At 45.1% G+C, this 27,457-nt stretch overlaps 1 protein-coding gene across 1 annotated transcript; it reads left to right on the top strand.

Annotated features, from left to right (window-relative positions):
• Window positions 1-17: 17 nt before the first annotated feature.
• Window positions 18-26,231, top strand: EMC1 (ER membrane protein complex subunit 1). Its single transcript, XM_084651762.1, has 23 exons — window positions 18-174; window positions 3,014-3,138; window positions 3,718-3,783; window positions 4,300-4,393; window positions 5,059-5,187; window positions 6,416-6,542; window positions 7,080-7,229; window positions 7,649-7,816; window positions 8,790-8,861; window positions 10,930-10,983; window positions 11,857-11,979; window positions 13,031-13,127; window positions 14,002-14,118; window positions 15,984-16,183; window positions 16,399-16,548; window positions 17,093-17,254; window positions 18,161-18,280; window positions 20,882-21,019; window positions 22,184-22,357; window positions 22,524-22,734; window positions 23,210-23,294; window positions 23,883-24,012; window positions 24,673-26,231. The coding sequence occupies exons 1-23, from the start codon at window positions 89-91 to the stop codon at window positions 24,850-24,852; spliced, it is 2,958 nt and encodes a 985-aa protein (XP_084507888.1). The 5' UTR covers window positions 18-88; the 3' UTR covers window positions 24,853-26,231.
• The last annotated feature ends 1,226 nt before the right edge of the window (window positions 26,232-27,457 follow it).

The following is a 27,457-nucleotide window of genomic DNA, read 5'->3' as shown; positions in this document are numbered from 1 at the left end:
GGCCCCGCCTGGCGGGGCCGCTCGGTGGAGCCGGCGCGCTGCCTGTCGGGATAGGGCTCGGACTCGGAGCAGCTTCCGGGCTCGGACCATGACGGCCGGTGCCTGGCCGTGGCTGCTGCTCCTGGCCCCGCTGGCGGCCGCGGTCTACGAGGATCAAGTGGGCAAGTTCGACTGGTGGGTGCTGGGGCCACATCCGGGTATTTAATTCCCCCCCCCTCGTGTCCCCTGGGCTGGGCACCCCCTCCCGCTGCCCCCTGCGGAGAGGGCTGGGCACCCCCTCCCGCCGTCCCTTGCGGTGGGGGGGCTGGGCATCTCCCCTCTCCCCGCCGTTCTCTCGGGCAAGGGGCGCTGTGTCCGGGTATCTCCCGCCCATCCTTGGGGTGAGCCGGGGAAGAAGCGAATCCTGAGCGTCGCCCCATCGGAGCCCGAGTCCGACCCCGCTGCCAGACTGGGTGTGAAGCGGGCAGAACGGCTGCAGCTGAGCTGAGCTTTGCGAGGTGAGCAGGAGCCTGCTGGCAGCTGAGCTCTGCCCTGGCCCCGAGCTGGCTTGCCTGTCACCGTCACGGGTGCTGGTCTCTCTGGGGGAAAACGTGTCCCCCAATCTTGCCATGGCCGCGTGAGAGCCCCAGCTTCAGAAACATCTGTAGGGAACAGGCCCGCACTGGCCATCGGAAAGGTGCATTAGCTGATCAGGTATTTGTCCTGCTGTCTAGGATTTAGAGCCCTTTGCCTCACGAAGCTGCTCCCTGTTTCCCTTTTCTCAAAGGGATAGCTGAGGATGTCGATTTCTGCTTCCCATCTCACTGGGGAGGAAGAAAATGACCTTTGCACAGCAGTGGCTTTCAACCTAAAGACATAGGAATTGCCATATTGGCTCACACCCAAGGTCCATCTAGTTCAAAGTCTTGTCTCTGACAGTGGCTAGTTTTGTAGGAATGAGTAAGAACCGTGCAGCAGGCAGACATGAACCTTGAGGCTTAACATCCCTTCCAGAATGATACAAAACTACTCAAGATACTTAAATCCCAAGCAGACTGTGGAGAGCTACAAAAGGATCTCTGAAAACTAGGTGACCGGGCAACAAAATAGCAGATGAAATTCAATGTTGATAAATGCAAAGTAATGCACCTTGGAAAGCATAATCCCAACTATACATATAAAATGATGGGGTCTAAATTAGCTGTTACCACTCAAGAAAGAGATCTTGGAGTCATTGTGGATAGTTTTCTGAAAACAACCACTCAGTGTGCAGCGGCAGTCAAAAAAAAGCTAACAATGTTGGGAATCATTAAGAAAGGAGTAGATAATAAGACCAAAAATATCATATTGCCTCTGTATAAATCCATGGTACATCTTGAATACTGCGTGCAGATGTGGTCGCCCCATCTCAAAAAAGATATATTGGAATTGAAAAAGGTTCAGAAAAGGGCAACAAAAATGATTAGGGGTATGGAACGGCTGCCGTATGAGGAGAGATTAATAAGACTGGAACTTTTCAACTTGGAAAAGAGACAGCTATGGGGGGATATGATACAAAATTATGACAGGTGTGGAGAAAATAAATAAGGAAGTGTTATTTACTCCTCACAACACAAGAACTAGAGGTCACCAAATGAAATTAATAGGCAGAAGGTTTAAAACAAACAAAAGGAAGTATTTTTTCACACAACACACAGTCAACCTGTGGAACTCCTTGCCAGAGGATGTTGTGAAGGCCAAGACTATAACAGGGTTAAAAAAAGAACTAGATAAGTTCATGGAGGATAGGTCCATCAATGGCTATTAGCCAGGATAGACAGGGATGGTGTCCTTAGCCTCTGTTTGCCAGCAGCTCAGAATGGGCAACAGGGGATTGATCACTTGATGATTACCTGTTTCGTTCATTCCCTCTGGGGCACCTGGCATTGACTACTGTCGGAAGATAGGATACTGGACTAGATGGACCTTTGGTCTGACCCAGTATGGCCTTTCTTCTGTGCTTAATGTTTGTTTTTATTAATTATGACTGCTCTGGATATTCTTGATATCCATATTAATACCCAGTGCTGTTTTGGATACTGTAAAGATGGGTTCTTGCAGGTTGTCAGAGACTGACATTTATTTCCAGTCTCTTTCAAAGTGCTCATTTCACATCCATGGTGTCCTAACACACAATCTTTAACATAATAGGAAAAACATTCTCCAGCAAAGTTATCCAATTCTGATGTGACCTACTGAGTAAAGCAATGGATGGGGATTCAGGAGAGCTGGGTTCTAATTCTGGCTCTGTCACTGGCCTGCTGAGTGACCTTGTGTAAATTATGTAATCTATCACGTGCCTCAGTTTCCCCATCTGTAAAGTGGGGGCTAAGAATGCTTATGTCCTTCGGGCTTTGAGGTCTACTGATGCAAAGTGCTGTGTAAGAGCTAGGTATTATTAATAAACTTTTATTACATGTCTCTTCTCAGTTGCATGTTTGTTGGGTCAGATGGTAGAAATCCATTGATGCTACCCAAGATGCAGAGAGCTCAGGGAAGAATTTAATATGGCCCCAAAAGAGCTGTGAAGACCAGAGACTTCCTCTTTGCAAGGGGCCATCTTAATAGAAGCAGCACATGGCAGCTCTTTTCATGGATAAGAATACATTGTTTGCTTTGGTAGTATTTAGTGAAGATGCAAGAATGAGAGTGGTTATACTGCAGTGCAACAGAGTCTTAGACACTTTGTTTTCTTTGTGTGAATTTCCTAGAAGCAGATTTGACACTGAGCTCCAAAATATCACAAAATTCCTTTCTTGCTCATTCAGACTCAATTTCTCTTTTCATTTACAGTGATTTCCCCCCACCCCCGCAAGAAGGATTATAGTAGTGTTTTGGTTTTCCTCTGTCAGTCCTTAATAGTTGCAGCCAGTGCCACCATATAGTTTGTGTTCTGGCCACCTGTGTTAATTTTAATCATCCTTTCCCTATTTTTCAGTAGGTTAAGTGGAAAGTGTTCTTTTTTCACACCTTCTTTGATTTTTCTGTTCCTTAGGAGGCAGCAGTATGTGGGAAAACTCAAGTTTTCTTCCTTGGAAGCTTCACAGGGCTCCAAGAAGCTTATTGTGGCTACTGAGAAGAATGTGATGGCTGCTTTGAATTCCAGGAGCGGAGACATCTGTGAGTGAACTGTTGTTTTATGACTCGGGATTTGCTATTTGTGTGGGAACCAAAATTAAGCCCTGGCATACATTAAAAGTTACTCCTGCTCACACCAAAGCTAACTTTTGGCACGTAGTCCATTTTAAGGGTTGTGGGATGGTTAACTAGACATGATTTTCCCTGGAGACGGGGAATTTTTAAAAATATACTTATCCATTTTATTTAATTTTTTTTTTCAGGCTTAGTGGCTTCATTTCCGACTTTCAAGTATCAACTTGTTAGGTGCTGGCATGACTAGTCTGTGTACTAGCTTACATCTAGAGCTGTTCTTGACCAGTACAGTGGGACCAAGAACTGAATGGGGCATGAAGACTGAATTCCTGTCTCATCCCAGAGGTGGTCCTTTTGGATAAGAGTTGAGGCACATTGGAAGGGCCGTTTTGAGGAAACTTGCATTGGCAATATCTATACTGTACTTGGCCTGTGGTTAGATAGAGGATGTCAGTCTGTGACAATGCCAGTTGATACCTTTCTTCAGCATGAAATACCCCAGGGGGAAAAAAATCTCATTCCCACTTGACTCCTTGTTCCTTTCAGTGTGGCGTCACGTGGACAAGGGGACCCCCGAAGGAGCAGTAGATGCCATGCTGATCCACGGACAGGGTAAGCAAAGCATTTAGCCTTCCCTGTGTGATGAGTGTTCATTCCCATTACGGGCCTCCAGCCAAGCGTGGACAGAGGGCTAAATTTGCTAGAGCTAATAGTCATGGTGAGCCTGTAGTGGATACAGGTGCAGTGTTAAAGATTGTGTGGTTTACTCCTTGGCCTGTCCTCTTTTAGACACTTGAGGATAATTTCCTGCTTATCTGCTCTGTTTAATTTACCACTTGGTGCTATCAGGATCACGGCTACACACAATACTTCTGTGACTGTGCATGACATTAGAAATCCTGGACTCCTAGTGCTAAGAGTATAAGTGAACCTGAAATCCTCTGCACATTATACAAATAAAATGACCTTCCTGACTATGGAACAGATCGGGTGTCTTCTGTGCAGTGGTTGATATCTAATGTTCTATTCATACCAGTGGAAGAGCAAGTAACCTGGAGGATGAGCAGGGAATTGAATAAAGAAGCCAATGTAAAAATATTTGATTTGTTGTTCTCTCCTCCCGGCCAGATGCCATCACTCTGTCTAATGGTGGGCGAATTTTGCGTTCCTGGGAGACAAATATTGGAGGGCTGAACTGGGAGACATCATTGGACACTGGCAGGTGGGAAATGTTCAGTGGACTGTCATTCTATACCCTTTGGAGAGGGGAATTTGCCTTCCTTGTGTGTAGTTGTGTTTTAGGGACAATGTCAATTAGCTATGAGAGTCATAAAGTAACCGTTGTGGGAATATTGTCCAGGTGCTGAATTTTGCAGTCATTTATCAGAAGCAGGACTAATGCTATATCCTGTGGTAACCATGCAAAATTCTCACCTGTTTGGAGTGAATAGGGGGTTACATGGTGTATCTGGGCTGATAAATTTTCATGACTATTTTGCAATGCTGAAGTGGGGGTGGAGGGGATTGTACATCGTCTACATTTATTGAAGGAGGAAGATTAAAATCCTTTAATTATACATAAGCTTTCCCTGTCAGTGTGCAACATTCTGGACCTGGAGTGGCCACTTTGGCCTGATGGGATGGTTGGTCTTCAGTCCCATCCTTGCCCTCTCTGCAATGCCAACTATTATGGTGGTTTGGTCGCACAATATTAACTATATCTAGGTAAGAGTAGCTATTTTTAAGAAAAATGTGGGTGTTGTGCCCGCTACCAGGGTGGAGGAGAGCAGGGCTGTCGTCTATAATTCTAGTGTTGCTATGACTCCACAAGCTGGGTAAAGTCTCTAAGTATGATCGTCTCACCCTCTGTCTCTGACCTGTGCTTAGTTTCCAGATGGCTAGTTTGGTGGGGTTCCAGGACACAGTGAAATATTTGGCTGTCCTGAAGAAGGCTGCCCTTTCTCTTCATTACCTCTCCAACGGCCACCAGAAATGGGTGGAGCATTTACCAGAAAGGTACAGATCCAAAACAAGGATAGATCACTGACTCACAAACTTGTCTTAAGGGGGAGAGGACCCCATTGTTCCCTTTTGCTTCTGAAAATGTTCTGCTTAGTATCACATGGGGGGATTGCATCCATTCCCTGCACATATGAGAATATAGACTCCTCGGGAGCGGGGACCTTGCACTGTACAGTATGAAGAGAAAATATGAGCACTATTTGGGTAATTGCGGGGAGGGAGGGAAGAGGGTCTTCCTGTGCATAAAGACAGGAGCACATCCATTTCTATTTACTGATTTTAGTGCAGGCAATTTACAGACAACTGACAGCATTGTGATTTATGCACTGTATGGTACTAACATGGACTTGCGATAAAGTGACCATATGGTATCTTGGGGCTCGTCTACACTTCAAAGTCAATTCAGATTAAGATAGGGTGTGAATTTAAAGAGCAGTAGCTATTCCTGAGTGAGTCCATGTGTAGACAAACTTTTAGATTAGTGGGACAAAATAGATCAGGAGATGACATCTCTTATGGAGAAAAAGCAGTCTAAGAATAAACTAAGCATATTACCCCGAACAAACCAGTTTGTGCCAGTAGCAGCTTCCAGTCAGAAAACAGGGGCCCACCCCGGTGGGGGAGTCCCCTTGTAATATACAAGAATGTTCTTAAAGGGGCTGATGTGATTGACTTCTGAAGGAAGATTAAAACTACTAAATAGTTACAACTAGGCTAAGCAGTGATCGCTAAATGAGACCTGACCATGTTCCAGGGACTGAGGCCAGTGGGAGAGGGAGGATGAAACTAGGTTACCTGAAGGAAGGAGGTGGAGTTGATAGGGGAAAAACTTTCTAATGGTGAATCTGTTTAGCTTGTGAAATAGCCTCCCAAGGGAAGTGGAGGAAGTCCTGTTGCCCGAGACACCTACTATCCTACACTGGCCTGAGAAGGCTAAGGGAAGGATGGACAAAGTGACCCAATAAGTCGTCTTCATCAATACTGTCTCTGGGTTTTCAATGTGTTTAACTGCAGGAGGTGATGGCTGAAGGGGAGGAGTCCCTAAAACGTTTATTTGTGTTGATGGGCAAAAATTCTCCTGTTGGCCAATGCACCTAGTTTAGCTGGTCTTTCCTTGTGAGACCTGTGATGACATCGAATAGGCTCCTAGAGCAGGGGACTTTACAGGTAGCTCTGGGCAACTGTTGGAGAAGGTGATTCATTGCTGCTTCTCCTCTTTCAGTGAGAGTACCCAGTACCAGCTGGTGTATTCATATGGAACCGGGGTGGTACGTGCACTTGGAGTTGCTCCTCGAAGCCATTTGAACATTGTAACCTTCAGCGTAGAAGATGGCGAAATTACAAAACAGGTAGAACTGATACATTGATGCATGGTGTCAGCTCGTCACCAGGCTGGCTCTGGTGTGGATCCAATTTAATGAAAGCTCCCATCTGGGTCAATTGAATGTGATGTCTAGGGAAGTTAATTGCATTGCTGGCACATAGGTCAAAATGTCATCCTGTCTCCATGGGATGTCTCATGGGCCTGGAAGGAGACTTCTGCAAGCCCTGTGTCTGGGAGATGCAGTTGTGAACATAGTAAAGTTGAGATCAACCTGGGTAATCTCAAGATGGATGGCAGTTTACCCAGGGTTACAAAATCCTGGCTTTATGGGGATCCCATAGAGAAGATCCACTGTTTATTGATAAATGGGATTCTCCTGCTTTTCACACAGGCCTTTGTTAGTGTGACTAAGTTTAGAAGTGAAATGTAACATTAAGCCTTTGATATCACACACTGGCTGGCAAGAAACAGGCCCCTTGCAAATGGACACAATCAAGGCTCTTTCTGGAATTTCTTTGTGGGGTTTTCCAACTGCTGCCTCTCTCCCTTTATTGCCCTGCAGCTAAGAGTGTCAGCCCCCTGGATGAAGAGCCTAAGTGGTGCCTGTTGTGTGGTGGGCGAAGCAGTGCTGGTGTGTGCAGACTCTGACACACACTCGCTCTATGCTTTATCCCTGGAGACTGAGCAAGAGATGAAGCAGATCTCACTGCAGGTGAGCAATCCTGACATAGTGTTGCATGTAAGTGGACATGAGATTTGCTGAACCAGTCCCAGGGGAGGGGTATTGGGGTCACTAGTTAAGTGCTGTGCGTGGGGGAAGCATAATCCACATCAGACTAATTTGGAGGAGGGAAGGGGAGATCACATTGCTTCCATGTAATGGTTGCTTTATGGGGTGATGATTTCAGCTCTTTAAATCTTGTTTTTTGTTGTATCGTGGGAAGTATTCCATCCTGCATGGATTGCTGGCAGCCTAATAGTCACCCCAGACCTCTGCACTATGGCTTCATGTTCAATCAGATACGGACTAACCCTTCATAAAGGTTGTATTGTTAGTGAGGAAGGGGATGTGTTTGATCGAATTGTGTAATAAGTTTCCATCTTGCCATGTTTGCTTGTTCCTCTTCTCAGGCCCTTGACCTAGAATTTGCTGACAGTTTCCAGCCCAGGATTTTGCCCACTCAGCCCAATCCTGCCAGTGCTTCACGGGCTCAGTTCTTCCTGCAGCTGGCTCCAAGTCACTTCACACTGCTGCAGTACAGAAACGGGCTGCTAAGCCTCGTCCGGGACTTCCAGCAGGTAAACGAAACGAACACAGCTGCAGATCCCTGAATAGAAGAGATGAACTACAGCAGAAATTCAGTGGATTGACGTCGGCTGGCTCCATCCACCAGTAAAACCAGAACCTTCATAAAGCATGCACTAAGCATTACGAACAAGCTGCTGAAGGTCAAGTTTCAATCGTACTTTCTATAGCATTGGTTGAACCTATGTACGGTAGCAGTTAAACTATTTGACATCAGTTCAGGAGGATCCAGTTTCTGACAATTGTCACCAAGGTGTGAGTTTACTAATATGGGGTCTGTGCTGAGTAAAGAGGTGGTTTGCTGCTAGAAAGCACCTAAGTGGCCAGTGGTTCTCGTACATTTAATACTGCTGGTGGTAGTTCTAGTGGACCAGAAGTACATGAAATGGCCATTCCAGATTCAGTGCAGTATTGTCTACAAGAGACTGGCTAACTGGGGATGGGCTCAGTGATCTTAGTAGGTTTCTATTAAGTAGAGATGGAAAAGACAACCTTTTCCCGATTAGGTTCTTTTCTTCCTTTCTTTGACTTTGGTGGTAGCTTTCCATCTCTTGTGCGTCTGAGTTTCATCTTTCATATTTAATGGTTTGACTGTTATGGGTGGGAACCCTGTTAATCCTCAACTCCGAAGACTCAGGCCGAGCATTCGAGTGTGAAAATCACGACTGCAGGTGAGACGCCTCCGTGGCAGTGCCTGGAATTTTGACAGGCTTCTGATGGGTCAATGATAAAATGCTAAAGGTTACTGGTTCCCAGCATGAACCTTCTCTTCAGTGGTTGTACCAGAGGTTGCTTCACTGCCTTGTAGCGAAACTTACTAGAGTCCTTCGATCTGTCAGATTTGCTTGGTATGCTGAAAATGAATTGACCTGTTGGAAATCGGCTGAAGAAAGGGCTATTGTTCTAAACCAAATGAGAATTCAGTCCTCTGCACAAATGTGTTCTGATTTCCCCTCTGTTTTTCAGGCAGCTTTGGTGAACTTTGCAACAACTGGGGAGAAGACTGTGGCTGCTGTCCTGACCTGCAGGAATGAAGTGGTTAGTTAGTTGCACAATGGAAATTTCAGATTTGCTTCTAGTTCTAAAAATTTGTGCGGCTTTTTTAGTTAGTTAGTTTTGTATTGCTTTTTTACTGTTATAAAGGTTTTGAGGGGCCACCGAAGAGCAGTGTTTTACCACTGTCAGACTGAATGTACCACCTTGACTTAAACACCTTAGGGCACAAGAGGCCCAGGCTGGTAATTCTGATTCAGTCTCCATTGAAGTCAATAGTAAAACTTCTGTTGACTTCAGTGGGGCCAAGGTTTCATCTGTTGTGACTATCAACATGCAAGCTTCTGGAGAGCTGCTGAGTGCCGAGCAAACTCAGAATGGAGCATGGTGCAATGAATATACAGAGCGAGATGACTCTTAAGGATTGTCTACACTATGCGACAAAGCACATTAGAGGTAGAGTGCTCCAACGTGCTACACTCTAGCTACCCTGTGTAGACCCTGCTGGCATGATCTAAACAGTACGTAAGTTTGGGTTAACGTAGTCACTATGTTAATGCGAACTAAGTACTTTTTAGTTTGTACCAGCAGGGTCTACGTGGGCAGTTGGAACACAGCACATTAGAGTGCTCTGCAAATCACATCCCTCTAATGCGCTTTACCACGCTGTGTAGACAAGCCCTTAGCAAAATAAATACCTTAGTGTTGGGAAGGAAAGTCTGCTGACTAGCTGATATGGTGATGGGTGACTAGACACTATCATTTTAAAAGACAAAATCCTACCTTTTGCACTGTTTTAATAACCAAATGCCCTCACCCATTTTTCACTAAAACCAGAGATTATTAAAAATGGAAGAATTAAAACAAAATCCATTTTCTTTTTATAACCGATGCTATTTATTCTTCATTTTTCAATCTGAGGGGAATGGAAGATCCTAGTCAGTTACAACTCTGTTTAGTCAATTTCCCGTTCACTTTCATTTTCAGGGTCTCCTGTGTTGAGCACTAGGGGAAGAGATAAAGTGGGGGGGAAAAACACTCCTCAGACTCTGCTGACAGCCTTAGGGTAGCTGGATATTCCTGCCAAAAAGCATGAATTAAACAATATTGGTTATTGGCTTCAGAGCTAATACCCTGCTGTAATGAATGTGGTCATTTCAGCCTCTCTGAGCTAGTGAACAGGCTGCCTGTCTGCAGATACAGGTAACCAGCATGACTTCAGGTCTCATTTGGAAGGTTATCGTCACAACCCAAAGGGCTAGAAACATTAAGAAAACTTCTATTCTGAAGAAACTGATAGTGCTCCATAATACAGCTTTCCTCCATGTATTCACCATCTCCTCCATCCCTACCCCCCATCCCTTTAGCATGGTGCAAAATTTGTGTTGCAAATGCTGCAGGGGAATTTTTAAAAAATCTTTTGGGATAGAGAGGGAAAAAAATTATGACATATTTTAAATGGTCTTAGGTTTTGTGTAAGGTATTTTCACACAACCTACATTTTGGGCCCCGTTTGTCTTGACAGTTTCCATATACAGTAGAACTTCAGAGTTACAAACACTAGACTTATGAACTGACCAGTTTGCTACACACCTCATTTGGAACCAGAAGTATGCAATCAGGCAGCAGCAGAAACAAACAAACAAAAAAGCAAATACAGTACAGTATTATGTTAAATGTAAATTACTAAAACAAAGAGAAATTTTTAAAAATTGAGAAGGTAAGGAAACTGTGTGCTTGTTACATTTAAATTAAGATGGTTAAAAGCAGCATTTTTCTTTTGCATAGTAAAGTTTTTCCAAGTTATATTAAGTCAATGTTCAGCAGTAAACTTTAGAAAGAACAACCATAACTTTTTGTCCAGAGTTACGTACAACCTCCATTCCCCAGGTGTTTGTAACTCTTAGGTTCTACTGTAACAGTGACCTAAAGTCTTGTGAGAGGAGGTACCCAGTTAACCACTTCATTTTTCAATACCACTTATCATTTGCCCAAGTTTGCAGCTGCTGAGCAGGGAGGCAGAACTTGTTCCTGTTAGACACTTAATGTTCTTATGTTTTCCATGCCTTTGTCATGCTCACCAGTTCTCTTTCTGTTCCTATGTTCTTTGCAGAAATCTAGAACTCCTGATCAGGCAGACAGCACTTTTGGACATTCCCATAGACAGGTATGGAAAGGAGCTTGTTGTCAGGAATTGTAGGCAGTCTTTGCAATTAACAGGCTGTTCCTGTCTCTTGGGTTTGGAAGGCTGAATGGCGGAGGGGGACAGACTGTTACTCTGGAGAATCATATTTTTGCATCAGCTCCATGAAACTTTATCCAAAAGCATCTTAAAACTATTCATTTCCTGAAACTGTATGGAACTAGATGAACATGCTACCCTCTCACAGCATTAAATGAAAGATCTCTTGCTTTGTAGTCACCCATTTCCCCACCTCAAAATGGAAAATGCTTTTTGAACATCAAAGTTTATTTCAGAAACAGTGCCTCTGTGTAGTTAGGAGAGAGCGCTGCCTGGTATTTGAAGCAGGGCATTGGGAGCCAGGACTCCTGATTTCTATTCCCAGATCTACCACTGACTTGCTGTGTGATCTTGTAAAAGCTGTGTAGTCTCTTTGTGCCTCAGTTTATCCTGCAGTTTAATGTGTGCTATACCATCTACCCTGCAGGGGTGCTGACCCTCAAATAATTGTTTGTAAAGTGCTTTGAGATCTTCAGAAGAAAGGCATCATAGACCCCTGCTGTGTTCTGTCCAAATGGGCTCAGAATTACAGTAGTTACTCCTCAGGAAAACAAATGGAAGCACGTGCAGATGCAAATGTCACCTAGAATTTGTTTTCTGTCCCAAACTGGTGTGCTGTTTGTGTGCTGTTAAGCAGCTGCTGTGTTGTGCTCCAGAAATGCCTGCATTTCAGTGGTGGGTGAATTGATCCTTGTAAAGAGTTTATTGTATACAGCACTTTGGAATCATTTGTGATAAAAAGCGCAGTTTAAGTAGATTACATGTGTTTAAGTCAGCTTGTCTTTTATAATGCTCTAGGAATACTTAGCCTGCTCCAACAACACCTACAATATTAATCTGTATTTGGTTGAAACTGGGCAAAGACTGCTGGATACCACGATTACCTTCAGCTTAGAGCAGAGTGGCACCAGGCCTGAGCAGGTATGTTAGGAGCCTCTCTCCTGTTGTTGAACGTGGTCAGAGATGTGTGCATGGAGTTTCTCTTTACATCAGACTTGTCTGTATTTTGAGGCTTATCAAACTTTTTGCTGCAGCCAAACAGACAAATCCCTGATTTAAGGTAGTATGATCCATTGGGTAGGATACTAGTTTGGGAGTCAAGGAGATCTGGCCCCTACGTGCCTCTACCACAAACTGTTGTTTGACCGTGGCCAAGTCATTTCACCTTTCTGCATCTGTTTCCCCAGCTGTAAAAGGGGGTTAGTGAAATTTACCCACCTTTGTAAAACACAAGATCTATAGCTGAAAAGTGCTGCATATTATGACCGCCTTTCCTGACTGGCAGAGCCGGTCAGAGCTCCTTGGGTGATCAGAAGGGATTGCTGGTAGTGAGAAGTGACTGCAAGACCACCAATGTACCCAGGATGTTTTTGATCCAGATATGGTGGCATTGCTTATCCCTGGGTTTATAGAGCCTGGTTATAAGGGCGGGGCAATGGTGGATTGGACGGGACCTCATATATCAGGGGAGGGTTGACACCGTAGAATAATATTGCCAAGCACAAAATAGCTGCTGCAATTGCCAGTGTGGTCTTGGCACTGCTGATGTCTAACGCGGTGCTTTAAAATACTTGAAGTATGAGAGTTGCTGTATGAAACCAGACTCTAGTTTGCCTTTAGATTTGTGAGAAGTGTACCCGAAGGTAGCGCCTCATCTATTTGTTGCTTTAGAATAGTGGTGCTCAACCTATTTACCATTGTGGGCCACCTAGGCAGCTCTCTATGTGTTATGTGGGCCACATCCACACAATATATACACTACCTGTATGGCTCTGAGGATGTCACATGAGCTGCAGCTGTGTGCTGATTGTGCTGCAAGTGGCCTGCGTGTTGAGAACCACTGCTTTAGGACCTTAAATGTAACAGTGATCTTGAATCCTTTCCACTTCTCCCCTTTGGATTGCATCTTGCTTGTCTCGGGCAGGAGGTTATAATCATGATCATCTCCTCTTTCCTTGTCTCCCTTTTCCAGCTTTATATCCAGGTCTTTTTGAAGAAAGATGACTCTGTGGGTTACCGAGCACTGGTGCAAACGGAAGATCACATGCTCATGTTCCTCCAGCAGCCAGGTAAGTTGGAACCAGATTGGCTGGTTACCCCTGTCCTATAGTGTATCCTCTCTTGGCACTTGCAATAGTGCAAGTTCAGTGGCCATTGTCTAGTCAAGCAGATTATTTCCTGAGCTAAATCCCATAGAGGAGTGAGAAAACTAGGAATATCCCTCACCCCCACAACTTGAATTTTCCTTCACTACCAGAGCTGAGAATCTGATCCTGCAATGTGCTTTGTTGAAGCAACAGCCTGTTGGCTTTAGTGAGGCTCTGCAGGGTTTCAGGGTTCTGCCCACACAGAACTTATTGCAGAACAGGGACCTGTAGCAGCTATTCCTCGATGCCTTTTTGAAAAGAAGGGAAATTCCTCAGACAAAGTATGGTGTTAAACTTTAGGGTGGAGTTAAGAGTCCATTTCTGTTGCTTGGGTCTTTGAGGCCTTGCAAGAATGTTAGAGGTTGAACTTCGTGGGTTTGGTTTTTTTAAAACTTTTTTTTTTTGATTACTCCAACCCTTTTGCAAGCCCTTCAGTGCTCAAGTCATGGGTGTGTACTTTCAACAGTGTCTCTAGTGTAATGAAGTGAGTGGGGGGTTGTTAGTGATTAAATACCAGTGTGTTCGTTATTGTAGTAGACAGTAAATATCCAAAGTGCTTCAGAAATGTGGCATTTTGCGATTTATTAAGCAGCTGTTTACGTTTGTGAAGACCAGACAGAAGATCCTTCAGTCCCAAGTGTTAGGGGTATAGCTGTCAATCCATTTCAAGGGACTGGATTTGTAAGATCTTCCTGTCTCCTGATTGCTCTCAGGAACAAACATAGCACAGATCAGGAAATGCACTTGCTCTTTTCTTTGAATCAACCTATGTTGCCTTTTCTTTGTATCTCTCTAGGAAAAGTTCTATGGAGCAGGGAGGAGTCATTGGCGGAAGTGGTAAGCTTGGAGATGGTGGATCTACCTCTGACGGGTGCCCAGGCTGAGTTGGAAGGGGAATTTGGAAAGAAAGCAGGTAATAGCCAGGGTCCCACTCAGTGTTCCCTCTAATTTTTCCCACACGTGTGTGGAATGAATTTTGTTATGTGCACCAGTGTGGAGGTTGGTGGAGGGGAGGCCAGCCTACCTACTGGCGCCTCTACCTTAGCAACAACCTTTCATCGCCCAACGAGACCCAATCACAAAGCCTTCTCTCCGGGGCCAGGGCGCGGGGGCCAGCGCAGACTACAAGTCCTAGCACACATTATGTCCTGGAGTGGGCCTGCCGGACCAGCAGGAGTCTGTGCTCCTTCACGGCTCTAAACCAATCAGAGCCTTCTCCACCATGAGGCATGAGAATACGAACCGAACAGCGCCTGAGTTGGTGTGAGGATTTGGACCAATTAGCGCCTGCCGCAGCTGGGCTGGGTTCAGGCCGCCCCTCCCCCGACCATGGCAGGTCCAGGGCTGGGGCTGGGAGAGGGGCACCCCTCTCCTGGCTGTGGCAGGTCCTGGCTGGGCGGGTTCCCTGAGTGTCTGTGTGGTGCTAAATGGGCTGCTGTGCAACCACGCAGCTTACAGGGAACTTAAGACCCACTATGTATAGATTCATAGATATTAAGGTCAGAAGGGACCATTATGATCATCTGGTGTGACCTCCTGCACAATGCAGGCCATAGAACCTCACTCACCCACTCCTGCGGTAAACCTCTCACCTATGTTTGAGCTATTGAAGTCCTTAAATCATGGTTTAAAGACTTCAAGGTGCAGAGAATCCTCCAGCAACTGACCTGTGCCCCATGCTGCAGAGGAAGGCGAAAAACCCCCAGGGCCTCTTCCAATCTGCCCTGGAGGAAAATTCCTTCCCGACCCCAAATATGGCGATCAGTTGAACCCTGATCATATGGGCAAGATTCACCAGCCAGATACCCAGGAAAGAATTCTCTGTAGTAACTCAGATCCCACCCCATCTAACATCCCATCACAGGCCATTGGGCCTGTTTACCATGAATATTTAAAGATCAGTTAATTGCCCAAATCATGTTATCCCATCATACCATCTCCTCCATAAACTTAATCTTTAATCTTGTTTAATCTTGAAGCCAGATAGAGTTGAATTTGAACTAAAACGAGATCACACATAAAAGCTCTACTAATAGATTTTCCATATCCCTCTGGGTCTAGCAGACATAGAGTGATAGGGAAATTACAATAACCAGCTTGCCCGCTCTTACCAAAACGCTTCTGTTTGATTATCCTGTATTATCTTACCCTGAAGACTGAAATATAATTGCCTTTATTGTCTTTCTTGCCATCCGGATCCAGCCATTCAAGGTAACCCAAAGAATCACATGCAGTTCCTTTCCTCTCTTTGCTGGTGGATCTTTGTCCTCCCTGTTTGGTTTCTTTCTCAGAGAAGAGATAGATTAAGCATAGGACATGGCTCCTAACTGGAAGCCAATTCAGACTTCAGTTGCCAAGATTTGGGTGCTTCTCCATAAAGATGGCTCCTGTTATGCGAGAAGTGAAAGCAGGAGCCGTAAGATCAAGTACACTAAGAGTACTTGCGGGAGTGATAGGGAAGAGACTCTGCACATGGTAGTGTTGCGGCTTGCAGGAAAGCTTGATCTGAGGCAAGTGGAGTGCCTGCTAAAGTGGGATATGGCAGCGTGTATTTAGGGGCTTGGTAGGCAAAGGAGCTTCTATGATGGTAATGGGATATAATATGATCCAGGTGTCGTGGAAGGTGAGGCAGAATTTTCTTAATTAATATATACGAGTATGGCAGCACATGAGTTTTATAGACTGAGGCACTAGTCTTATTTGCTGGGCTGTGTGTATGTTTCCCCTGCTGTGGACCATTGCTTGTTGTGCTAACTGTTGTCACTGACTTGCTTGCAGACGGCTTGCTGGGGATGTTTCTGAAGCGCCTCTCCTCCCAGCTCATCCTGCTGCAGGCCTGGACTGCACATCTCTGGAAGATGTTCTATGATGCCAGGAAGCCGCGGAGCCAGATTAAGAATGAGATCAATATTGACAACTTGGCGAGAGATGAGTTCAACCTGCAGAAAATGATGGTGATGGTCACTGCTGCAGGAAAGGTGAGGAGGGCAGGGACTGGAAGCCATTCCTGGCAATGGAGCATACTATCCTGGCAATGGTGAGGGGGGATTTGTGGTGGGAAAGGTGTCAGGAGACCAGCAGAGTGTCTTGTAGTAGAGGAGAGAACCCAAAGCAGAATGGAACATCTAGATGTGAAAGACACGTTGTTACATATGTTGGTTTTTTTTTGTTTTTTTTTGTCTCTTTGCTTCAGCTCTTTGGTATTGAAAGCAGCTCTGGCACCATCCTGTGGAAGCAATACCTACAGAATATGAGGCCAGGCTCCTCCTTTAAACTGATGGTCCAGAGAACAACGGCCCACTTCCCCCACCCCCCACAATGTACGCTGCTTGTTAAGGACAAGGTGAGTCCTTTATACGCGCACACACACGCCCACTCCCCCCTCCTCGGGTGGGTTTTACCTCCCCATAGTGAAAAATCCACAGTGTTAAAAATATCAGATTTGTGTTTTGTAAATGCTTTAAACGACGACAAAAAAAATAAATAATTTCACTCAATTGCTTTGTCCACTACATGAAGCAGAAAGTCAGCAAACCGTGTATGCTAGTTAAATAAGGTTTTCCCTCTGCTGGTCACACGACAGTATATACTCCACAGAAAATAGAAACACTCTTGCTTATTTCGGTGACATTCTGGGCAGGCCACAGTAGGGTCTCGTTCGAATTGTATATATCATACGTGAACGCTGTGGGATCAGCAGAGACGAGGTGATTTGAGCGCACAGTATGTTCATCTGTAGGGTAAGGAGCTCAGTGAAGGGAGAAAGGAGGCGTAGAGAGTTACATCCAAATATAAACCACGCCAGCAGGCAACTTCATAAGCTAGAACAACAACCACCCTTCTCTGTGTTTGCCCTAACTAGTTTCCCATCCTGTTGTCTGTTTCAGGAGACCAAAATGAGCTCTCTCTATGTCTTTAACCCCATCTTTGGGAAGTGGAGTCAGGTGGCTCCCCCTGTTCTGAAGCGTCCAATTCTTCAGTCTTTGCTTCTGCCCATCATGGATCAAGATTATGCCAAAGTGTTACTTCTGATCGATGATGAATACAAGGTAATCTTGCTCCTAGGGCAAAACGATCTCCATCTGCAGGATAAATATCTCCCCTGTCAAGGCAAGAAATAAGAACGTTGTCAATTAAGTCTCATTCCCTTTGTGGGCTGACTTCAAGGGACTTCATCAAGATAAAACACATATTTAAAGCCGTATCTTTATCTTTGTCACTAATAACCCCATTAGAGTAACACAGAAACTTTAAAATCTAACTTGCTCCTTGTTGTTCTTGAGCTTTGTTTACCTCTTCCATTTCATTCAGCTTGTACCATGAAACCAGTCGTTGTCTTCACACTTGACTCTAGACAGTGTAACTCTCCTGGCTCTTGTGCATTAGGTGGCATAGTGCCATTTGTTTTATTTGGTTGTTTAATACTGCAGGGGAGAGCGACATCCCAAAACTGATGACTTTCATTGCAATTGAAAGAGAGTCACGAGAACCTATTTAGTCACATTAGGATTTGAAACCCCCATGGTTTTTAAAACAAACTCTAAATTTTCAATCTGCACTAAAATGATTCTACCCCTCTTTTTGGCCTCCTGGTGCAGAGGTAAAATATAGCAAGGCTCTGGCTTACAGATCAGAAAGCTGTGTTTCAAACACAGGCCACAGCCCCCTCCCCAGTGCAGATTCCCTACAGACCTTGTTATGTGGATGGTAAATGGCTTATATTCTTGCCAGGCAAAAATATAAGCCATTTATTGAACAGGGAAGGGTAGTGTTAGCTTCCCTATTACCCAGGGTGCCTCTGCCCTTGTTTAGCCAAATTCATCCTTAATTCAAGCCATTTACATCAGTGGTAAATTGGGCCCAGTAAGCTTAACTAGACTAGCTTACTTATATATGTGAGACTAAAAATTGATGATAACTAATGTCTTTGTTTAAACTCTTCTTTATCTTCCCAGGTTACAGCTTTCCCAGCAACTAAAAACATCCTCCGCCAGTTAGAGGAAATAGTCCACTCCATCTTTTTTTATATAGTGGATGCTGAACAGGGCAAACTCTCTGGTTTCCGGCTGCTAAAGGTACAGAAGATTCTCTGTGCTATGTAAGAAGTGACATGTTTATCCCACAGAGTGGATGTATGGTGGATCTTTGCTGTCATTGTATGGGATTTTGGTTTGATGTATAAGAAGTAGAGCTGGGTATGGACTTCTGACACTTCTCAAAAGCTTCCTGAAATCTTTGTAAACTCTCAGTTGTAAACAGTTTTACTGAAGAATCCAGACTTGTCTCCATCCTGCAGTTTGGTGGGATTCCACAAGAGGGAGCAGTTCTCCCATATTTCCCTGTTAAGATGCACTTCGGAGCTGAGGCGAGATGAGAGCACAGTAGTTCAAGTAATCTTTCCCACCCAGCTCCCCAAGGCTGTTGCCTATTCTGAGAACTAGTTTGGCTGCCCTAAACAATGGGCAGAGAAAGCATGTGCTCTTCCTCTAGTAAAAAGGGTTGACACCTGTTCTGGTGATCTTCTAAATCAGCGGGTCTCAACTGGGGGTCCATGGCTCCCTGGGGCTCCATGAGCCCTTTCAGGCACCACTGAAACCCTGAGCTCTGGGGCCCCCTCACAGGGCTGAAGCCGGGAGCAGCCTGGGGCTGAAGCCCTGGTGCTCCCCACTCCTAACCCCCATGCGGGGCTGAAGCCCCACCCTTGGTGCCCCCCCGCATGGCTGAAACCTGGAGCTCCCCTCCCCCACCCTGAAGTCAGAGCAGCGGGGAGCTGAAACCCCGAGCTCCTCCCCACCCTCCCCCTCCCCCGCTGAAGCAGGAGCAGTAGGGCTGAAGCCCCGACATGGGCAGAATCCCTGAGCCCACAGGCAGAGTTGAGGGGGCATGAGGGTGTTGCCCCCCCACCAAACTGCAGTGCCTTACCCAGAGTGGGGCAGTCATGGGGGCAGCTCCACCTCCCCATACCTCCTCCTCTCCCTCAGGCCCCCTCAGCCCCCACCCTCTGGCCAGATCCTAGGCAGGAAGCTGGAGCCAGGCAGTGTGGGGCAGCTGCTCCTCTGGTTGGTGGTGCCATGGAGTGGGTGGCTGTCGCATTCCCCCGTCTGCTGCTGGTGCCCAGGGTTGCGGCTGTTCCTCAGCTCCCAGCCCCCTTTGACTGCTCATGCAGCTGGTCAGAACTGCCCAGGCAGGGACCTGGCTCCAGGGCTGGCAGAGCCCCACCAGCACACCACCCCAGACAGGTGAGTGGCCGGCTGAGGTGAGTCCAGGGGTGAAGGTGGCGCTTCCTCCCTGGACCCTGCTGTGCAGAGCTGGCCTGAGCCCTGCTGGCCCTTGCTCCCCCCCCCCCCCCAGATGTCAAACTACACGTATGCCCAAGGGTCCCACCCCTGGCCTGGAGCCCTGAGTCATCTCCCCACACTGGGCCCTGGCGTTTTTATAGCATGTTGAGGGGGGGCGTCAGAAAAAAAAAAGGTTGAGAACTGCTGCTCTAAAGTACACTCTCTGCTAGCTGCAAATGACATGGCTCTAACTCCATCTGTGTCTTTTACGTGGGAGGGTTGTGATCACCCACAGATCTGTACTAGACCAGTGGTGTTTAATATATTAATTAACCATCTATAAAAGGGAACGAACAGTGAGGTCTCAAAACGTGTAGGAGGCATTTAACTGTTTGCATTAGTTGAGACTAGAGAAGACTGAATAACACCAGAGGTACCTGACAAAGCTAAGCAAATCAGTGGCATGATGGCAGGTGAAACTCAGTGTCCACAAATGCCAAGTAAAGTACATTGGAAGTAATAAGTTGAACTGCTCGTACACAGTGTGGGGGGCGACATTAACTGTAGCCACTAGGAAAAAGAATTTGGCTGCCACTGTGAATAGTTCAAGGCACAGTGGTGAACAAAAAGGCAAACAACGTGAGGATGAACAAATAATGGGACAGAACGTGTTATGCAAATAAATCACTGATATGCCTTCACCTGGAATGCTGTGTTCCCTTCTCATCACCCAGTCTAAAGAAAGATCTAGCAGAAACAGAGAGGGCCGAGAGATGGGTGACAAAAATAACTAGAGGTGGGGAAAGGCTGTCAGGATTGGGGACAACAAAAGCATGTAAAAGAATGAAGGGTGTACAGAAGATAAATAGGGAACCTTCCTATTTGTCCTTTCTAATACAAGAATGAGGGGACATCTAATGAAGTTTATAAATTTGTTGCAATTAACTGATAAATAGAAGTTAGTATTTGAGACAATTAACCTACGGAACTCCATGCCACATGATATCATTGAAGCCAAGAGCTTAGGAGGATTCCAAAAAGGATTAAACATGTATCTGGATAATTTATGAGACAGAATTTTATTTATATCATTACATACAAAAAAAAAAAAAAAACACTGCAAGAACATTAAGGTTGCAAAATCAAGTGCTAAAAAGTTGGGAAAGACAGAATTAAGGCTGCCTTTAATTCAGCACCCTTATGATAGTCTTTAATTACATGATCACATTTCAGTATCTTCTTTGAAAACAGAGGCAGAATGCCAGACTGGATGGAGCACTGATCTGATTCACTGCAGGAACTCTCCTTCTAGGGGGGAATCTCCCTATGTCCTATAAATGGAGATGGTGTCTTTCAGAGGCTCAGGAAACCTTATTTTGCATCTTGTCTCCACTGTAGGATCTGACAACAGAGGAGAGCTGGCAGATGACCATCCCAACGGAAGTGCAGCGAATAGTGATTGTGAAGGGGAAGAGATCAAATGAGCATGTACACTCCCAAGGCCGTGTGATGGGTGATCGCAGCGTCCTCTATAAGGTACTGCAGACATTGTTAGCTGAGCTTTGGTGGCTGTGAGCTATATGCTAAGGTTTCTATGGAATGTGGCATGGAAGCATCAGGGAGCATGATACCCACCTCCTGGGCTTGTAGACACTAAGCATGTTTTAAAAGCTACACTTAACCTGGTTGGAAAGATGTTTTTGCCAGCTATGCTGTCGTCTTGAGCTGTCTGGTAATTCTCTTTATGGAGCAGCCCATATATTAGCAACAAAGGTAGCAAGTCTAATTTGCTATTTATTATTTTCCTGATCCTTTTTTTTAGACCAATGCTGAGGTCGAGAGAGAGAAGGGGAGAAGGGGTGGGAAAAAATAATGAGACTTAATGTCCATCCTGGGATGCATCCGCACTTGTCCAGGCCTTTTACCAGACTGGTAAAGGGAGGTCAGAAGGAACTAACTCTGGATTTGCTATGGTCCTGTTCTCCCTCTCATGCTTCCCAACGTCGTCATCCTCCTCCATCAAACAATTCTAGCTGGGCAGTGGTGTTGTGAGCTTCCAGCCGAGAGATTGGTTTGGAAGTGGATTGGAGATTAATGACTCTAGGTAAACAGAGAACAAGTGAGTTACAGAACCACTGAGCATGGTCTCCAGGAAGATATTGCTGGCTGCTGCATTCTTGCAGACCTGCTTCCCAGGTTGGAGGGGCTGACTGTCTGGTTGGGTGATATGGCAAGCGAAGTATTGCATATCAAGGCACTTGCCTTGGGGGAAGATTTTAAAACAAGTGTCTGATAGAACTTTAGTTCTTTTCTCTCCTGATTGGGGAGCACAGCTTTGTAATTCAGAGCCCATTTCTAGCACTGCTGGTCCTGAGTCCTGACCCGAGATGGGACAACTGGTGCCAGGTTTCTGCATACCCACCAGTGTCTCTAAACTTTACTGGAAGACAGGAGAAGCTGAATTTGGGCAGAGGAAATTTTTCCTCTCTAAAAGTTTTCAGGCAGCTATTAAAGACTATGGCTGTATCATGACAGCTGCGGCTGATTATAAATCTGTCCTGATGATTTGTGCTGCTAACAGACATCTTGTTGCCACCATCTTTGGCTACATAGGTCTGGGAAAATCTGCATAGATTGCCGCTGGCACAATGGTTATTAACTAGAGGTTTCCTCACATCTCTTTCCCTGTCCTTGTTATAGTCTTTGAACCCTAACCTGCTGGCAGTGGTAACAGAGAGCACAGATACGCACCATGAACGCACCTTCATTGGAATCTATCTGATTGATGGAGTCACAGGCCGGATCATCCACTCTTCTGTGCAGAAGAAAGCAAAGGGACCTGTCCACATTGTCCATTCAGAGAACTGGGTTGTGGTAAGGAAAAGTTATTGCTTGTAATCCTTTACCAAATACCTATGCTGCCCAGGGAATGCTCCCCGACTCCCCGCCAATGACTGTCCAGCCACCCTCTGTGTGAATTGACTTGTGCTGGAGCATTCTGCTCTGCCCTCCTGAACAGTGTCTTCCCCTCTTGTCTCAGTACCAGTACTGGAATACTAAGGCGCGCCGGAATGAGTTCACTGTGCTGGAGCTGTACGAAGGGACGGAGCAGTATAATGCCACAGCCTTCAGTTCTCTTGACCGCCCGCTGTTGCCTCAGGTCCTCCAGCAGTCTTATATCTTTCCATCTGCCATCAGTGCCATGGAGGCCACTATCACTGAACGTGGCATCACCAGCCGTCACTTGCTCAGTAAGAATTGGGTTAGGGCAGGGTGGAGGGATTGGATTACATGTGTGTCAAATTTTGTATTCAAGATAAGGTCACTACAGTATCTAGGGCAATCATCGGCCATGACGGTCCCAGGGGCTGCGTTAGAGGAAAGTATATTTTTAAAGCTAGCCTATGATTTGAAGAAATACTGCAGCTACAGCCCTTCTTCCTTTGACTTAAACCCTGGTGTATGCTACTCTTCTGTGTGCATTCAGACATTGCTGCTGTCTGCGTGGGCTGTGCCTTCGCCTTTCCCTCATGAGCTGCCTTTAGAGCAACAGCAGTATTCAGCCTAGCCCTCTGCTTGCTTCCACACACCCTCCCTCATCACCGAGTAGTGGACTCGGCAAGCTCTCTCTGGCATGCATCAGGAGGACGATTGGATTAGCCATCAGAGAGCAGACATAAATGGTCACTGCTAAGAGAGAGTTCTTTGGTTTTTTTTAATGTGCAGTTGGGCTTCCCTCTGGCTCAGTTCTCTCCCTTCCAAAGGCTCTGCTGGATCCTCGACGCCCAGAGATCCCTACAGAACAAAGCAGGTAAGCAAAATGCCATGGCAGTAATCCCCGTTCCCAGGCACCTGCCAGAAGGGGGAGGTTGAGTGTTTTAATGCTTTAGTCTGGAGTACATTAATTTATCAGTTCTCTCTGGCCAGATTCAGAGTTATTCTTACTCTAAATTTAGAGAGGCTGTTGTCTTTATTGGCAATTGGACTGCTTTACTGCCAGTCCAGGTGTGAATAAATTAGTCTGGAACACAGTAGTCCAGAAGGCTATCAAAAAGCACCTGTTAGCATCATACTAGTGACTAGTATTCTACGTAATTATCTATTTTTTTTAGAGTGATACTTTAACTGATTTATTCCTATGGCCTTGAACCTGGTTGGTTGGTGTCATAGACTTTAGAAGGAGGTGGACACTACCCTAATTACAGCATGTCTTGGGCTACCAGTTTGTCTCCCTCTTCCTAATAGCCTTTACCAAGCACCATGGGTGAATGACTAAATTATCTGTATAAAGATTCTAATGTTGTATCACCAGACTTGAGTTCCAGATAGCAGGCTGCTTAGGGATTTAGCCATTATGCTGTGTTTGGTTGGGTTTTGATATCTCTCAAATGTCTTTCAGGGAAGAAAATTTGATTCCCTATTCCCCAGATGTCCAGATCCATGCTGAGAGGTTCATCAACTACAATCAAACCATATCCCGAATGAGAGGGATTTACACCGCCCCCTCTGGCTTAGAGTCCACATGTCTGGTGAGTCTAGATTAGGGGTTTTTTTGTAAAGCATGATGCGGGATACAACAGTATGCCATCACACACCCTTTCAGGGAAGGTATGCAACTTCAAGCCTTGTTATAAGTCATTGCTTAATGATTTCCTGAACTGAGCTTTGCTTGATCAGAACCATAGGGATGGGCCTATTATTAAGGCTAAGATTTTGTCATGGATATTTTTATTAAAAGTCAGGGACAGGTCACGGGCAATAAAGATAAATTCACGGAAGCCTGTGACCTGTCCCTGACTTTTACTAAAAATATCCATGATAAAATAGGAAATGGCTGAGCAGCTTGCAGGGTGGCTGGGAGCTCTGGGGGCCCCCACCACCCGTAGGGGCTCAGAGCTCTAGAGTCCGCCTGCCCCTCCCGGCGGCTGTGGAGCTGCGGAGGACCCCTGCTGCCCCTTTGCAGCAGCTGGGGAGCTGTGGGGGTCCACCTCCTCAGGTGGCGGGGGTACCTCACAGCTCCCTGCTGCTGTGGGAGGCAGCAGGACCCTGCAGCTCCCAGCCACCGGGGCTGAAGTCACGGAGGTCTCTGGAAGTCAGATTCCATGACAAAATCGTAGCCTTATCTATTATTAATGTATCTGGATTTCTGCTTGAAGCTGCTGTAACAACTGGTGGTCTCACTTCTTTAGGTTGTTGCGTACGGCCTGGACATCTTCCAAACCAGAGTCTACCCATCCAAGCAGTTTGATGTTCTGAAAGATGACTATGACTATGTGCTGATAAGTAGTGTCCTTTTTGGACTGGTTTTTGCCACTATGATTACAAAGAGACTTGCTCAGGTGAAGCTGCTGAACCGTGCATGGCGTTAAGCGCGTGGGTGAAGGGAACACTGAGGGCACCGGTGAGGCTGGAGAACAGGCTGGCTGGGATTCTGAGTAGCTGATCATCTGCTGGAGTGCACACAACTGGGTTTAATTATATGTTATAAATTGTACTGTTGTGACGGAGGCCAGTCTTTTTATCACATTTCTCCTGGAGACATTGAAGGGAGGAGCTGCTGGTGGAAGAAAAATATGCCTCCCCTGGGAAGAATTCCACCCGCTGGCAAGGAATTAATGAGACTACAAAGGAACATTCATCTGTCCAGGACTTCACTGAATCAGTGTGAAAAAACCTTCTACAGCTTTTTTTTTTTCCTTCAACGCGCTAAGATGATATCACTTTCCATGAAAAACCTTCCCCTCCTTTAGCTAAGATTGATATCAAAATACTAAGAATGTATATCTTCCCCACTTCTGAGGGTGCACTTTGAGACCAGTTGATGGCTTACCTCTTCCCTACCTCAACCATTACTAAAATCTTGGAGGAGAACTCTAGATTCACCACTGCTCTGATTGGAAAGCTAGATTTTGTAAATGTGAGCTACTGTACATAGGGCATGGGAAGAGGGCATGTTCATAAGATAACCAAGAGACTATAAAGAAAATGATGCATGCAAACTGATTGATCAAACCTTTTAAGGAAATTATAACAATGGGGAAGGAGTTCAGGGAAAGATGCTTACTAAAGTCTTCATATTCTTTATTTATTGTGACTGCACTGTATGTTCCTTTTCTGCTTTTTAATCTTTCAAATGGTTGCACAACACAGACCTCATTGATTGGCTATTTCTGGGAAAGTTTTTCTCTGGTTAAAAAAAAGTAAATATTTTTGAAGGGTTTAGCAAAGCAGAGAGATGCCAGTTGCTGTGAAGTTGCATCTAAAAACATCCCACCTTCTATGCTATTTTGCCAAACAGCTAGGTTGATAACGTGAAACTAAGTTTAAAAATATTGTGATTTAGGAGTAAAGAAGCCTGCAATTTGTTTTCCCTCCATGTATCAAGGATGTTCATTCTTGGTGTGTATTAATATTCAGTATCTAATTTTAAATTGGATTAAGTTTTTACAATGATCTGTAACTCATTGGGACATTAAGTGCTAACATTGGTTCTGAACCTCCTATGTACTGAAATGGTTGCAATTTGGCACATGAAGCAAAGGGCTTTGTTGGAAGCCTTATTGATTTATGTTTAGCTGAGATGTGATCAGATAACCAGATGCTGTAACAAACTAGATCTTGTTTTTAACTGTGAAACTGGTCCACAGTTGTTTTGTGTGGAAGAGTTGGGGCAGAAAGGATGAGGAATATAAGGTCATTTCTGCGTAGTGGAGAGCAGGTCATCTAAATAAAAGTTATTTGATCAGTATCTATAAGCATGTCTGAATTTTCTGTTAGATCTTTTCGATTAGTATCTGTAGTTTACTTGTAAGTTAAGTATTTCTCCTTTTCTCCACTCAAAAAATGCAAAGACACTTGTTAAATCACTTAAGTGTAAACAAGAGGTAGTGGTGATGGGTTCTATCCCACTGCACATAATGTCAGTGTCTACCAGATAAGTCTGGACATAAGTAGTGGGACGTACCTCTCTTTTGAGCATTGCATAAAGAGCAAAAATGAAAATAAAAAAAAAATACAAATGAGTTTGATAGTCTAACTTCTTTTAAAAACTTGCAACTAATTAATATTCCAGATCTCTCACTTTCTCATCTGAGAATCTCATTACTTTAAGGATTAATAAATTAGAGGTCACAATACACCCACAAGAAAGCTAATTAGCCTTACCAATTTTAAAGAACGGAGAATTGAGGTTCAGAGACTGAATAGCCTGAGGCACCTTGCATGTCACTAGCTGTCTGAGAGTAGAACCCAGCAGTCCTGACTCAGTGGTACCTGCTTGAACCAGTAGGAGTACTCTTGCCCCATGAAAACAATATAAAAATAAATTGAGTCTTTGTGGCACCTTAGAGACTAACAAATTTATTTGAGCATAAGCTTTCGTGACCTGTACCATGAAAGCTTATGCTCAAATAAATGTTAGTCTCTAAGGTGCCACAAGTACTCCTTTTCTTTTTGCCAATACAGACTAAGACGGCTGCTACTGTGAAACCTGTCATAAAAATAAACGTGCTTAGTGCTGAAAAGAATGCCAAAGAAACCATAATGCCTGCGACAAAGAAGTTTACGCTCTAGGAGACAAAAGAAAACTAGGAGTTGTGTGAGGACACAGCTCATCACATATCCTCTGAATACAAACGAAAGGATGTTTGACGTTATGGTTCAGATCACTTGTTTGTATTACTATAATGCCTGGGAATACCAACCAAGCCCCGTTGTGTGAGGCCCTGTTCAGAGAAGCGTTAATGAAGACAATCCCTACCCCAGAGAGCAGGGCTAGGGGGTGAGGGGCCTTAAAGGCCAAGACAAGGAGCTAGTGTGTATTTACCTTTTACTCCCCTTTTGTTCGGTTTCTTTCTAATTGCTCAGAAAAGAGTTTCTTTATACCTGCTTGACAAATGCTCGGAGGGAGGAACTTACCCGACCTACTTTTGTTAGCCGCACTGTGGGATACCGCAAGGGTCAGGCTCTTAAACC

This window comes from Lepidochelys olivacea, assembly GCF_965140295.1.
Source record: "Lepidochelys olivacea isolate rLepOli2 genome assembly, chromosome: 18".
NCBI classification, from domain to species: Eukaryota; Metazoa; Chordata; order Testudines; family Cheloniidae; genus Lepidochelys; species Lepidochelys olivacea.
The sequence above is the reverse complement of the archived record's forward strand: the minus strand, read 5'-3'. Positions and strand labels throughout refer to the sequence as shown.